Here is a 15,916-nt window from a genome sequence, read left to right as displayed (position 1 = left end):
TTGAATTGTATTTTAATTCTTAGAAGCTAGAAGATCCACAAAAGGCCAGGACCAAAGTTTCAACTTCGTATTATCAAAATGGAAGTTTCCTTATGAGAAGATGAACCGGTGTAGCCACTTTGAAAACACTCTGGCAGTTCTTCCAAAGATGAGCTATGGAGTTACATATGATCCAGCACTTCTACTCTGAGATGTACACCTAAGACAATTGAAAGCTTAGTTCTACACAGAAATTTGCACACATGTTCACAGAAGCATTATTTATAATACCTCCAAACTGGAAATTACCCAGATGTACATCAACTGGTGAATGGATAAATAAAATGGGATCTAGCCATACAATGGAGTATCATTCAGATATAAAAATATCCTGATACAAGCTACAGTGCAGGGTGAACTTTGAAAATGTGCTAAGCGAAAGAAGCCAATCACAAAAGGGAGCCTAGTGTATGATTTCATGTATAGGAAGTTCCCAGGACAGGGAAATCCATACAGACAGAAAGCAGACTAGTGGTTGACTAAGGCAGGAGGTGAGGGGGTGAGGAGATTAGGGAGGTTATGGCTACATGTTACAGCATTTCTTTTGGGGATGATGAAATGCTTTAAAATTAAGTGTGTTGATGGTTGCCTAACTCTGTGAATATACTAAAAACAATTAAATTGTGCATTTTAGATAAACGAATTTCATGGTATGTGAATTTTATCTCAATTGAGCTGTTCCAAAAATATAAATAATGAAACACAAATTTGAATTCAATGGCAGAAAATAGAGTTTTGCAGAAGTTATTCGCCATCAGTTGCTGGAGCAAGGCAGGGCTGGCTTTGGAGGGGTGGAGAGCAGGAGCTCAGCCTGGGTCCCCAACACCACCCCTTCAATTCTGGCTCCAACTCTAGTAGCCACGTGAACCTGGGCAGCTCTCTTAGTTTTCGTTTTAGCATCTATAGCATGAGGATAATAAAACTTGGCCTCTTGGACCATTATAAGAGTTAGGAATTATACATTTAAAATGCCTGGCACATCGCAGATATTTGGGATAGAATGAAAATATTTCTTATCCTTTATCTCAACTTAAACAGTTTGTTAGTCTTAAAAAAATAATCATAAAAGTTGTACATTTTGCTTTTAGAAACTGAAAATTCTACTACTCTCTATAAGAAAAACAAACAAACAAACTAATCATTCCAGGTCATTCTAGTATTTTCTCTTTCTGGTAATTTTTAACAAAATGGAAACCATAACCACATATACTATTTAGTCTGAGATTTTCCACTTATCAAGATGTCACTTGCATTCTTGGACATTATAATTTTTAATGACTACATTACATTTCATATTATTAAATATACCGTATTTGATTTAGCTAACCTGGAAATATTGGTGGTTGTGAAATTTTGCTCTTAGAAATAATGGCATCATGAACTCTTTTCACTGTAAATCTTGGCTGCAGCTCTTGTACTATTTTAGGATTAATTCTTCAGAATAAAATTTATGGGAAATGAGGTATGATATTTTTAGGGCCTTTTGTTTTGTTTTGTTTTTTGATGTTGTTTGGTATTTTGCCTTCTAGAAAGAAAGCACAAAATTATGTTGCCTACAACAATATATGAAGTTGCCTGTTTCCCTCTTTATCCACTAACTTGGTATATTGGTTTTTATTCTTTGTCTGGGAGGTGACAAATATTATTTGACATCACTTATAGGTCAGAAAATTTATATTTGTCATCATCCAACAATCTTTCCAGAAACCAAATCCCACATTTTAAGCCTGGGCTCCTAAACCTTATGAATGTTTAAACTCCAAAGTGGCCCTAATTACATCATTCTACCACCAGGGGCTTCTGCCCATCAGGTGTTCCTGGCCTCAAAGCTAGTGCTTCCCCATTCTCTCCACTGAAAACTTCTGTTCTTTCAGAACTTTTTGTCTCAGGGAGGTTTTTCCCTAATTTCTGAATAATTAATAGCACTTAAACCTTTACCTTTAAAAAGAGAATTATTAGAAACTAAACCTTGAAGAACTTCTAGTGCTGTTATTTTGTATATATGTTATATCTATCTATCTATCATCTATCTATATATCTATATCTATCTATATCTATCTATATCTATCTATCTATCTATCATCTATCTGTCTTTCTATCTATCGTCTATCTATCTATCTATCTATCTATCTATCTATCTATCTATAGCTATTAACAGAATGAAGTGGGAAGGAGGACCCAAGCAGAAAGCAGATTTTTAGAAGGAAATATGTCATTTTGCTTGCCTTGGAATCTGTTCCCAGCTCAGCTCCTCTAAAACCAGCCTTCTTTTTCCCAGCTTCTTTTCTTCCTCGTTGGAAACCTCAAATGGTGTACTTGTTAACCCAGGCTGCACAAGGGACTCTCTGGGGATCTTCGAAACTTCCAAGGTCTGGGGCTACCCTGAAGCCTGCCTTAACTAACCTGGTGTGGGGCCCAGGGACTTGTCTTTTCCGAAGCTCCCTGGGCGCACCCTTTGTGTGGTCAGCATCAGGAACTACTGCCCTAATGATTTTCTTCAGAAGAGTGAAGATTTCACACGGGTTCCCCCTTCAGGGACTCAGGACCATGGAGGAAAAGATCAAAAAGATCAAACCAAAAGGAAAAGCAGACCAGAAAAGAAAAAAGAAAGAAAAAAAAAAAAAAAGAAAAGAAAAAAGGAAAAAGAAAAACAACCAAGCAAACTCTCATTAATAACAATGTTAAAGAGAGCAAGTGGATAGTGAGGTGGAAAGGGGAGGGGACCCAGAATCAGAACACAAAGGCCAGTGCTCTGGCCCTGCCACTCACATGGATCAGACTTCTTCCTTTAGGCCACTTCATCTGTAAAAGGAGGAGAGGATCTATCTCTGATTAGGTGCAACTCTCCCCTTGGCCTCTGTTTCCTTCTTTACTTTAGCCCTGATGCTTAGCAGGGCGCTGGGCCCTTAGCGGCTATTTTTTAAATCCTCTAAGTTGAATTAGTTACTGACTCCTTTTCACACAGTCTATAGTTTGTCTGCAGATGCAGTCTCCTATATTATGCAAATACATTTCAATCAGGATGCAAATGAGAGTAAAAAGAAGTAAAGACCCACAGCTGGCTATGCCCCCCAAATGCCCCTGCCAGAAGTCAAATGTTCGTCACCAGGAAACACCTGACAGAGCCTCTACCTCATTAGCAGAGTCCCTGTGGTTAGGACTGAAACTCTGGCTTTTGGGAGGAAGTAAGGCCGCCAGGTTGAGCAGCCCCTGGGTTCACCCCAAGCAGATGTTCAGGGCTGCAGCAAAGACTGCTAGGGAGATGGTTGGAAATGCAGGAGGGTCCCTTACATCTGGCCTGTTGTGAGCAGATGGGGCACAGCTGCCCTGGTGCAACGCAGATGGGCCCCAGCCTGGTGCTGTGCTTCTCCCTGGGCAGCTTCTCCAACCATCTGAGGGCTCAGGGGCATAAGCTCTTCAGCAACTGTTCTGAGAAGCCCTGCAGACCTCGGCTTTGATTTTCAGTGCTTGCTTCCCGGCTGGTTTCTTAGGGACTGCTCCAGTAGGCTCTACTAAATCTGATCCCTTTTACCTCCAGGAATAGTTCTTAATCCATCTTGCTCTCCATTTGCACTGCTGCTACTTTGGCTGAAACTCTCATCATTCTGTCTCCTGGGGCCAGTGCTAGCAGGAGACCCCATCAGTTCTGCTTCCAGCCTTGATTCCTCCCAGCTGTCCTCTGCCACTGGAGTCTTTGGATATGTACCTCCTGCCAGATCGTTCCCATGCTAAGGACCCCTCATGGACTCCCATTGTTCTAAAGCAGTGATTTTCATTTCTACCCATATATTAGAATCACCCAGGGAGCTTTTAAAAAATTCAGATGCCTAGGGTCCCATCCATCCCTAAAGGTTCTGATGGAATTGGATTGAATAAAGCACTCTCCAGAATCATTTATCCAAAGAAATTATGGAAACTCATTCCTTTGTTTGGCATTCCAGGCCCCTGGGTGATTGGATCCTCTCTCACTTGTCCTCCTATTGTTCCCTCCTGCTTCTCATTCCAGACCTTTGCTTTTTTGTACAGTCTCTCTGTCTCCTGGACTCTTGCTGTATGAGTAGAGAGCTCTTGTGCGTTTTTCAGAACTTCCCTGAACTGTCACCATCTCTGCTGTGAAGCCTTTTTGGGATCCTCACATCCCATTACTTAGGCTTTCTTTCTTCTCTGCTCCCATATTACTGCACCACCCAAAATAGCAAGTGTTGTTTTTTGCTTGCTTCTTTGTTTATCCCACTACCCTGAACTCAAAGGACAGTATTCCAATCCTTATTGCACACATCTCTTCCATTATCAAGAGACTATAGACACCATTTGATGTTTCTCTCCACACTTCCAGATGGGAGGGACCATTTTGCAGTTGCTGTTCTGTTCACTTGTTTTAGCTAACATCACTGTCTACTTATGATGTGACATGAACTGTTCTGCATGCCCTACTGTATTAACTACTGTATAATTTTCACAACGGTGTATAAGTACAATCATTTTCCCCATTTTGCCGGGAAGAAAACTGAGGCAATAAGAATAGAAAGGCCACTCAACACATAGCAGGGCACAACAGATGTCTATTGAGTGAAAACATGTGCGTCAATGTGCTTTTTTCACAGACACATCTTTGGGACTGGACTAGTAAATAAGACTGCATTTCCTTCAGCAAGGACTTGGCACCTGACAGTCTGAATAGATATACACTTTGTAGAAGGAAATAGTCCCAATCTTCATGACAAATTCCCAGATCAGCTTTCTCAATCAGATAGGCCAGCAGGGTAGTACACACTAAAGACATCTGGGGCACGAGAACAAGGGAGGAATTAACTTGTAATAAACACCTACTATAGGGGTGCCTGGGTGGCTCAGTTGGCTAAGCGCCAGACTCTTGGGTTTGGCTCAGGTCGTGATCTCAGGGTCGTGGGATCAGAGCCTTGCTTTGGGCTCCATGCTTAGTGAGGAGTCTGCTTCAGATTCTTTCTCCCTCTTTGCCCCTCTATGCTCTCTCTCTCTCAATAAGTAAATAAATAAATAATAAATAAATAAATAAATAAAATTAAAAAACAACAACAACAAAACACCTACTATGCCTGTAACTGTCCTAGGAACTTCCCTGCCTGATCTCAATTGATCCTTTTAACGATCATAGAGTAGGAATGATGATCTTTGAAGATGATAAAGCCAGAGTTCAAGGAAGGTACATAACTCAGCCAGTGTCACCTAATTAGTTAAAGAAAAATGTTGGGATTGAACTGGTCTGTTACTTCTCTCAGATGAGAGGCTGTCTCTGACTGGCACGTCATTAGAATTTAGCATTCTTCATCTACTTTTGCCTTTAAGAACAGTTTATTTTTTCCTAAAAAATGCAGATAAGGCATTTGTGGAAAACTGTAAGAAAACTAAAGTCGCGGGGCACCTGGGTGGCTCCGTTGTTAAGCATCTGCCTTCGGCTCGGGTCATGATCCCAGGGTCCTAGGATCGAGCCCTGCATCGCGCTCCCTGCTCAGCGGGAAGCCTGCTTCTCCCTCTCCCACTCCCCCTGCTTGTGTTCCTGCTCTCACTGTATTTCTCTCTGTCAAATAAATAAATAAAATCTTAAAAAAAAAAAAAAAGAAAAGAAAACTAAAGTCGCCTATAATCCCACCACCCAGAGATGAAATCACCAGGGATATTTTGAAGTTTTTTGTTTTTGTTTTTGTTTTGTTTTGTCTTGTTTTGTTTTTTCCTTTCAACCTTTTACTCTGCATTTATATCAAGAGGTCAATTCACATGGCCAAAACCTTTGGTTGTAGTATACAGACAAATTTGTGTTTTCCCTTTTGTTTTGAAAACAAATGTTTCAGACATGGTTCAGACACTTTGAAAATAATAGAATTAAAATGGTAAACAGAGGAAGAAAGGTAAAGTTTGTTTGTGGAAATGTGGGGCTTGTGGTTTAAGCACAAGGATGCACGGGGAGCGCAGCAGGTGAGGAGGATAAGCCCTACTTGCTCCAGACCTCCCCACTCAATCATCCCTATGCTTGCCTTTCCTGTTTCTTTTGCAGGCAGCAGTTTGAATGATGGCTTGTGGCATTCAGTTAGCATCAACGCCAGAAGGGACCGCATCACTCTCTCTCTGGATAATGATGCAGCATCCCCAGCCCAGGACACCACCCGCGTGCAGATTTATTCTGGAAATAGCTACTATTTTGGAGGTAAATTCCCCAGCTTTTGAAAATAAAGGAGGAAGGGAGAATGCAGTGAACAATTATTTCACCCTGATGATTCGATTTTTTTTTGTCAATTAGACCATTCACACGCACACACACACACACAACCACGGGTACCCACTCCCAAGCACATATGAGAAGAAAACTCTCTGACAGCTGTGCAAATATGAACTATGTAGGTCAGTACAGAGGAAAAAAAAAGGAAAAAAAAATAGTTATAAGAGCCGGTGTTACATAACATGTCCAAAGGAGATTTTTGTAGCTATGCCAAGCTCTGTGATCACATTGGGAAGGAGAAAGTCAGCTGAAAACTTGGAGAATACGCACCAACAGTCAGCAGTACGTGCAAAAGGAAAAATCCAGGTGGGAAGGCACAACCAGCATGCTCCACTTCTACGCTATTCCTTTGCCACTTTACTGTCTGAATCCCCTATCTGTTTCTTCCTTCCCGACATCCCTGTAGGCCATGTCAATGGAGTGGGGCTCTAAACATGGGGAAGGTCTAGAAGGCCCATGAACCTGTAGCTCCAAGTGGGGCAGACAGCTCAGATCCAGCTCTCTCCATTGCCAGGTGAATCCTAGGGACCTTCCTAATGACGAAAACATGGGGCAAACTGGAAAGGATGAAAAATATGTGATTAGGAATTCACTATATCTTTATGGATGATGTGCATTTGTATTTAGTTTTTTCAAGGCATTTCTTTCGTTAAAATATTAGTTTCTAATTTCCTAATCACCTGTTGGTATTAGAGAAATAGTCTCTGAGAGTACACTCCATCACTGACCTTGAGCAAGACACTGATGGTCCCTGAACTTCCTTATCTCGGACATGGGGAAGCAGAGCCAAATAGCTGGAAAACTTCAATAAGGTCAGGATTTAAGTGTATAGCCCAGTGCTTCCAACAGGGCAAGGAATGGACAAACTGGGCTTCGACTTTTATAAATATGGGAATGGACTAGACCTGTTCTCAGGTTGCTAATTCTTTTTCCATTAAGAAACTAAAGGGAAGTATCATATAAAATTATAAAGTGCAGCCTGTCAAATAGAATTTACAAATCACTTCTCTCATGTCATGGCATGTGGTTAGGCTTTGAAATACAAAATGGTCTTGGGGCAGATTTAGCATACATATCGGGGCATCCTGGAAGAGATGCAGCGTAGAGCAGTATTTTTGTGGTTTGATTTTAAGGCCCCAGGAAGGGCCTCTGTCCTTCATTCTAAATCTTCCCCTTGTATGCAAGGACAATGGATTCCTCCAAGAAGGGAGAACTTCCATTCGCTCTAAATGGTTTAGGGATCTTACTTCATTTAATTCATGGGGTAACTTTGTGAGGTAGGCAATCTTAGCCCCATTTCACAGATAATAAGACTGGTGTTTGCTGAGATGAAGTCTCTTGTATAAATATTAGGACCAGGATACACCCCTAAGTCTGTGTTCTCCACAACCCACTAGGTTGGGACAGCAAAGGGATGCTAGCGAATGTAGCATAAAGTCTGCAGAAGAAGGTTCTCGGGGGCCCCAAAGGTACATTTCACAGACGGCATAATTTTTGCACCACAGGAAATGTTTCACCAACAAAGAGAGAAAAGCATTCTTGTACTTATTTCTGGGGAAAACGATGTTCAATAATGATGGCATCCAAAATGCCTCAAAGGGGAAATGTCTGCCTTCCCCAAGTTTAGGGGGCACTGGGTTTATAAAGTGAAGATTCATCTGTGATTTAAACAGTATTTAAAGAAGCGCCCCACACGTAGACTGTAAACTTAAGGGAGGTGAAAAATGAGTTTGAGTAATAATAGTCAACTTACATAAATTCTCTCTACAGCTTCAATTAGAACTTATAGCATCTCTCTTCATTTTATAGTGTGCCTGTGAGCTGTTAACCAGCTGCTGGGCTTCAGCCCAGCAGTGACTGTCTATTAGAAATGGCTGAAATAATTCCCAATTATTTATGGGTTATTGCCATGTTTTCAAGCTTGCATTCCCATATGCTCTGAACCTATTAAAAACATCGGGATGGAGTTTATAAAGAGCACAAGCACTCATATACCTACGTTGCTCTGTACCTGTCTTAATGAGAAGCAGGTATGTCCTGGTTGCAAGCTATGCTAAATCAGTATGCAATGCAGTTTTTTTTTTTTTTTTTTTTTTTTTTTTTTTTTTTAAGAAAGCTCTTTAAAAAGGTATGGTGTTAACCTTTCATGTGTGCTATTACAGCCCTATAACTATGTGCATTTAAACCCTTAGTTCCTTTGGCGCCAGGATTTGCTTTGTGCAACTCTTCAAAATTCCAGTTATGTTCCTTTGTGTACCTTTCTCAGGAACTAAGCCTGTTAATGCTAACAATTAACCAGACAATTACTTTGCCACCATCCTTACCCAAAGCATAATTTCCTTTGAAAGTGTAACTCAGAATTGAATTGTGCATTTAGAGCGTGTTTTGAGACAGAACCAAAATTCCCAAGTAGTTATAATATGTTGCCTCCTCGGGATGAGTGAAGTATACCACGCAACAGAATGGTGGATAGCTTACCAATAGGTGAAAAGAAAGAGGAATGAGATAAATGTTATAGTATTGATATTCCCTTTAACACATTTTTTTTTCTGTTCTGTACAGCGATTGAGTATGCCCCATTTTGTACCAACTCCATCCCTTCTCTGAGAATGCTAGGATTTACAACAAAAATGTGTGCACTGCTGTGAATGAAAAAGCCCCGAAATAATTAGACCTCCAGGTCCTCCATCAATAGGTCGCCAAAGAAATGACTGATCATTTCAGTATTCTTCTTCATTTTTTTTTTCTCTGTCCCACAGGGTGCCCTGACAATCTCACCGATTCCCAATGTTTAAATCCCATTAAGGCTTTCCAAGGCTGCATGAGACTCATCTTTATTGATAACCAGCCCAAGGACCTCATTTCAGTTCAGCAAGGTTCCCTGGGGAATTTTAGTGATTTACACATTGATCTGTGTAGCATCAAAGACAGGTAATTATTGTCTCTTCTCTGTTCTCCCACCCCCTTCCCATTCTCACTGTTCTAAATATGAGTTTCTTTAAGCAAAATTCTAATCCACTGACATTAGCCATATTAGACATAATTGAGTCGCCTAATGGAAAATATTTCTGAAAGGATTTCAGGCCCAGAGAAAAATGGTTTAAATTAGTTGAGTCTCTCTTCATGTTGACTTGCAGTAAATGGGATATGCAAATTAAATCAAAATACAAATTTGTGACAGGATTAAAATTTTATGCATAAACAACATTTGATTACTTTGAAGTTAAGAGTAAAGCATAAAGGAGGGAAGGATTACTTCTCTCTTAAACCATTTTATTCTCTACTGCAGTGAGCATCCTTTCTAATGGGGGCAAATGAGTGTCAGGCTCTCAGGGCTAGAACAGATGTTCAGATGACACCAGAGTGCAGTGATTCCTGGGGCAGCTGACCTTTGTTGTTGCTACCCCTAATCCACTGCTTCTTTGGCCCAGAAGAGAAGAGGCCACAGACGGAGAGAATCAGCACTTATACTCTGCAACTCACAAATCTAGCAGAAGCTCGGTTTCTCTCTTTATTTCTTCTGGGCTCCAACTCCTCTTATAAAGTTTCTAGGTTCAAAGACATGTTGCAGAAAGTTAAAGAGGACTGATTCTGAATTTCCAGCCAGGTTTATCATGCTCTCCATGTTTTATCTCTAGCACTTACTTCCTTCATTCTCACAATTTTGCTCATCCCTGTCAAAATATCATTTATTACATGGGTGAATAATATGTGTTAAGTACTTGCCTATGTGTTGGTGATACAGGGTCTCTGCTCATGTCTCATCAGGGAATAAATTAGCTGTTATGATAAAGTGCAATAAATGCCCAAGAAGTACACCCTTATTTGTGGGACATAGGGCAGCCATAACTCAGTCTGGCCCTAGGGAGAGTGAGGTCAAGAAGGTTTTTAGGAAGTGGTGCTGAGCTGGATCTTAAAGAACAAGCAGAACTTGTTCTCTGGATAAGTTCTCTGCATGCAGTGTCGGAAACGGCAGAGAAATAGGAGAAATCATGGCTGGCAAGTATTTCATCAATTCAAGATGCTGGTTTTTCATTTTAAAATCTCTAATATTGGGATGAATTTAATAATTGATGTATCATTGTTCAATCAGCAACATTTCTTTCTTAGTGGCATATAAAATAATGGTATGTCTTATAATGAAGACTGTCTTAGAGTCAATAAAATATAGCTCAGTGGAGATGGAAGGTCATTGTTGTGGAGTATGTGGTGTGAATATGGTTAGAGATGGGGTCCAGTAGCAACTATGAAGAAATTTGTGTGCCTGTGGGATGCGGCCTCATGTGCTAGGTGAGAATCAGGAAGGAAGGTATAAGACGTGCTTCCTAGAAAGAGTACTCAGGAAAAAGTAAGAAGGATGGATTAAAAGAGAACCAGCCCAGAGCTGGGAAGGTAATTGCCCCTGTCCAGGGGAGCAATGATGAGAAGTAGCAGGTGCCTCTCCTGAGCAGCACAGAAATCAGCTCTGCAGGTTGTAGTCTCCTCTGATGCTCGGAATGACCAACATAATTTGATGGAGCTTTATGTGCATGTTTTTCTGTTAATACCACTACACATGGGATCCTCAATAAATCACACAGACTTCTTGGCTCTTCTACTTCATTTTTTTTTTTCTATTTGACCAGCTGGAAAAGTGGGTAATAAAATGTGTGCTTCATTAGAATGTGCTAGCTTAGAGACTTCAGAATAAAAGATACTACACAGAATGGTTGCCACCCCTATAGTCTTTATTAACGAGGGGGAAGCATCCAACTTCATCAGCCAGCAGAGCCTTTTGCAAAGTGGAGTTCAATAGAGGGAACATTTATCAATAGGGATCTCTTATGATACCTTAATTTCTAATCAAGAACGCTCTCATTATTTTCGATTACATGAAAGTCATTGCCATCTATACTGCATCATTACTTTTGTGTAATTGTAGTCCGTATAATTGTATTACATACAATTGTGTTTTGGTTAATTGTATAATAAGGGATTGTGTTTAGTTTAGTGAGTAAATGGTACGTTTTTCTTGATTTACCAGACAGCGCCTCTAACAGAAGTGGATACTGTGGTGAAAGGCTTTGCTTGATTAATTGTTTCTTGAACTTGTATTTAACATTTGTTGGAGAGGGGCAGGAGTTAGAAAAGCAGGTGGGTTCTAAGTTGTGTGTTTTATTTTTAATGTGTTGGCCAATTGAAGTTGATTTAAGGGCAAATGCAAAGTCTTTGTCTAGAGGGAGCTTGCCACTTGGGGATAGGGTGGTGTGTGGTGGAAGAGGTTGGGGTGGAGAAGCCTGGGTCTGTGTGTGTGTGTGTGTGTGTGTGTGTGTGTGTGTGTGTGTGTGTTTTCTCCTGGCTGTGTTTTTTTCTTAACTGTGCTCCATCTGGAAAGTCCAAGAAGAACAGCCTTTCATCTGACCTAAGAGTCTCTTCTCTCCCAGACTCAATTCTCTGCCCCTTCCTCTTAGGCTATAGAGACCCAAGCCTCCTTCCTGGCCTCTCGGTGGTTGCCTGTCCCACCCCTCCATCTCCCTCCGAGCGAGCTGACCTGGCTGGCCAGAGGGACCCTGCCCTCTTAGTGTCTTTTAAGGCTCTCAGTACCAGTCACTGTGGGAAAACCAAAGTAGTATTCACAGAAGAGGCACAGACGTTCCAAAATTTGAAGAGCTTCCTCTAGTGGGGGTCCCTTAAGCAGGTTGCCTTTGAGATGGTGCCTCTGCTGCCCATCCTGAACAAATTCACAAACCAGCCATGAGACAATGCTGGTAACAGCTGGTAGGATCCTTTCTCAGGAATTAAGGAATCTAAACTAACAATTTGCATTTCAATGATGGGCAAATTACCAAGTCTTGTCTAAGGGAAGAAAGGAAGTGGAGAAATTGTCCTCGCCCCCAGTTGGGCAGCAAAGATGGCTGGCTGTAGGAGGCTCCATCTGTAGGACTGCCCAGTGCCTGGCAGTCCAAGGGTGAGTTAGGAGAAGGAGGTAGAGCACCCTTTTAGGAATCACATTTGGGACAAGACAGAGCATTCCTAGCAGATCCCACACACTTTCAATAGTCTTTCTAAACCTCTAAAATATGATGTTCATGTAATATCCCTCCTCTGTGGGCTGAATCTTCAACTTCACATTTTCTACACCCTAGACCCCTGCACTTATCTCTTGCAACCCTCTTGGCAAGACATGATATTCTAAACTACATAGAACAAAGTCACCCTCAATAAATGCTTCATTCCATGAACAGCTTTATCATACCCTCAGGTACTCAAACCCATAGATAGGTATTGACTAAATGAGTTGGGCAGTCTTATGTATATACTTGGGTAGTGTAAGAGGTGGTAAGAGCAGCAGAAATCCTGGTAGTACATCGCTATCAGTGTCTTGTTTTTTTTTTTTTTTTTAAGAGGGTAAACTAAGACCTGGAGACATGTGTCATTTTTTCCACGGTCACAGGATTAAAGTTGTGGCTCAGAGTTGAACACCGTCAGGTTCTCTCCCTTATACTTCCACCCAAAAGGCACTGGCCTGGAAATGGCAGGCATTGTGTGTCTGTGGCTCCTACACAAGCAACCCCATCTTCTGTCTAACCACAGAAAAGTTTTTCAGGGGTAATCAGTATATTAAATTCTTTGTAAACATTAGGTACCCTATGAGATTTCATTTAGAAGGGGGGCATTCAAAGTGGTATGCAGGGTCAGGCGGGGTCTGAGTGAAGTAAGTCCTGGTGGTCCAGGTCAGGAAGTTCCTCTCCCCAGGACTTTTGTCGAAAGATCTACAAAGTCAGTTAGAGGAGCCATGCCCAGTCTTGCTGAGTCCAAAGTCCAGGGTAGGAGAAGCGTAACACCCAATGTTGTCTACAGATTTGATTGGGAGACTGGATCCAAGATGTGAAGCCAAACTTAGAGGAGCAAACAGGGACACTGTCTGAGGTGGGGGCAGGTGGAAGTCACACCTAGGAGAATTCATTAATCTCAGTGCAGGTGGCAGCAAATTTGAGAGGTGATAGAATGTGTTTAATTCCCAGTCTACTACTTATCAGTTTGAGATATGATACATATTATTTAACCTTTTTGTTTCTGTTTCTTCTTTTGCAAAACTAAGATCATAAAACCTACCTTTGCAATGAGAGTTAAATGAGAAAGTGTGAGAAATCAGGTGCTCAGCTGCATGTCTAGCAAGCAGTAGCTACTCAGTACATGTTCTCCATGTTAATTCCCATAGCCAAAGCTTTGCTAGCTCTCTAGATTCCATGGGGAGAGGAGAAGGCTCAGGTCTCCCTGTGAAGTTTCTCCAGCCCACCATGGCCAAGTGATGCCTATAGCTTCTGGGGTGGTTCCCCATAGATATACCTCATATGTGCCCTCAAGTCAGTGCCTTTGCACTTTGATTTCCACTTGTTCAGAGAAGCTGTTCCTCTGGGCCACCAACAACCACCCATTAGGAAAATGCCCATCAATTTGGGTGCCAAGGTTGCAGTCTTTGGTTCTCAGGGCCTGGATAGGATAAGGAAAGCATTGGTTCTCGGGGCCTGGATAAGATAAGGAAAGTATGTGATTGATATGCCAAGGGCACAGACTTTAAGGCAGTCCTTATTTCCTGGTTCATGCACCTGTGGACCCTGAATTTACATAAACCTGGAAGTAAGTGTCTCATTAAATTTTGCAGACAAATTCCAGCATGTTTACATCAGAATGGCCAGGAGGACTTCTTAAAAGCCAAATTACTGGGCCCTACCCCTAGAGTTTCTGATTTTACTGTGGTGGGCCAGGGGATTTGCATTTCTAACAAATTCCAGGGTGCTGGTGGGCTGATCATGGGAGCAGACTTTGAGTTCTACTCCACTAAAACCTCTGATCCTGGAGGTCAAGGAATTGTATAGATTCTGTACAAAAGTGGTGTAAGTGTGGGAGAGAGGGATGGCTTCTGCCCCCACTGGGCCCCCAAGCAGCTGCCCTTCTGATCAGGATCTCACAGGGTCTCTGAAAAGTTCCAGCAATGCTGTCTCAATGTCCATCTCCAAAAAGGTGTTGAAATCAGTCCATGGGACACTGTTGGGGGGGTGGGCACAATTGAATTCCATCTCCCTCCAGACTTCCCTGGTTTTTGTCACTCAGCTTCTCCCCTCCTCCCCATTACAAACAAAACTTTTGGGAGTATAAATGAAAACAGTCGGATCCTCAGGGGTGCCTGAGTGAAGGGAAATTTTGGTGTGGAGGGAGTGTGGGTCTTAGAATGGCTGCAGTTGCCAACAAACATAACTTGTCTTTGTGTTATCTGGGGGACAGTTGACTTGCTGGCCCTCCTCAAGGTTATAGCTCTGATCTTTCTCCCTCTACCCAAGCCTCACACCCTGGTGGTGCCATTCTAATGAGAGTGACTCCACCCACCAAAACATCTTGCTCCAAACCTTTGTAAAGATTGATAGAGACTGATTTCCTTTGGTCTCCTCGTGCCTGGCAAGGGGTCTCTGTGGTCATGTGTCCCATTTCCTGCCTCCATTCCTCACAGAGTGATGGTATTGAGGAACCATCTTCAAAGATCATCCAGCTCTGGTTTTGCGTAGAAGGTAATAGAAGTCTAAGTTGAGCATGGCAAAGCCAGATACGGAAGTTGGGTCTTTGCTATTGTATCCTATGGAGAATTTTTTGCTTTGACCCTTTTAAAAATGAAACAATTTGCTTGTTCCAATGAGTAAATCACATGTGAAACTCTGCTGTAAAATGTCTTGCAGCCAGATTAAGTTATGAAATGTAGCTTCTCACTCCATAACCACTTCCTATTCCCCCAACACACATTCATTTAAGAAAAGCATCTGCTAAACTCTCCGGTCAAGATTCTTACCTTCTTGGTTCAGAGTTTGGAGTGCTGTAAACACTGAGGGTGGAGAAGCATTATTTTGGATGACCTTCCATAAACAGACTTATGCTAAAAACCCACTCTGTGTGTGGGAGTCTGTTAAAAACAGTAGGCTATATAAAAAGATTACATTGCATGGTAATGCATATGTTTTAGTTCTTCTCTAAAATTGAAAGTCTTTCCATTGGGTGCCAGAAAAGCCATTGTAAGGCCAATGCCCACACAATCTGAGCTTCTAACTCTAAAGTGAGAAATGCTACAATATGGTGTTCTCCTTTAACTCATGGGATGGAGCCAACATCAAAACAAGAGCACTTCTGCTGTTTTTATTTATCATTTTAGTTGATTTCATGGAGGAAAAGGAAAGGTTATAGTTTATGTAATAGTTACTGAGCAAACATCCTCTAAATATGATTTCATTTAATTCTTTCTGCAGTCCTGCAATTCACAGAGTGGTTCTCAAAATGCAGCTCCCAGACCAGCACCTGGCAACTTGTTAGATATACATATTCTCAGGTCCCAACCCATACCTTCTGGGTCAGAAACTGGGGAAAGGGGAGCAACCTGAGTTTTAATAAGCCCCCACCCAGTGATTCTGATGCACATTCAGATTTGAGAATAATGGGGTTGCTCTATTATTGTTAGTTTAAGGATAAAACCACCCCTGCTTAGGAAGGTTCAGTAAGCTGCCTGAGGTCACATTTTTGGTATTCGTTGGAGCCAGGACTCAACTCCAGATTTTGCTGATACTTCAATCCATAGACAGGTGGAGGGCCTATTGCCAAAAG

At 41.7% G+C, this 15,916-nt stretch overlaps 1 protein-coding gene across 2 annotated transcripts in view; it reads left to right on the top strand.

Moving 5' to 3' along the window:
- Positions 1-15,916, top strand: part of CNTNAP5 (contactin associated protein family member 5) — a 791,720-nt gene that overhangs the window by 434,824 nt on the left and 340,980 nt on the right. For both annotated transcript variants that reach the window (XM_078070660.1, XM_078070661.1), the window contains exons 9-10: positions 6,071-6,220; positions 9,052-9,223. In XM_078070660.1, coding sequence (XP_077926786.1) covers positions 6,071-6,220; positions 9,052-9,223 — 322 coding nt within the window. The remainder of the gene's footprint in view (positions 1-6,070; positions 6,221-9,051; positions 9,224-15,916) is intronic.

Source organism: Halichoerus grypus, chromosome 4 (assembly GCF_964656455.1).
Source record: "Halichoerus grypus chromosome 4, mHalGry1.hap1.1, whole genome shotgun sequence".
Classification (NCBI taxonomy): domain Eukaryota; kingdom Metazoa; phylum Chordata; class Mammalia; order Carnivora; family Phocidae; genus Halichoerus; species Halichoerus grypus.
Note: the sequence above shows the minus strand (reverse complement) of the source record. Positions and strands in the feature narration are given on the sequence as shown.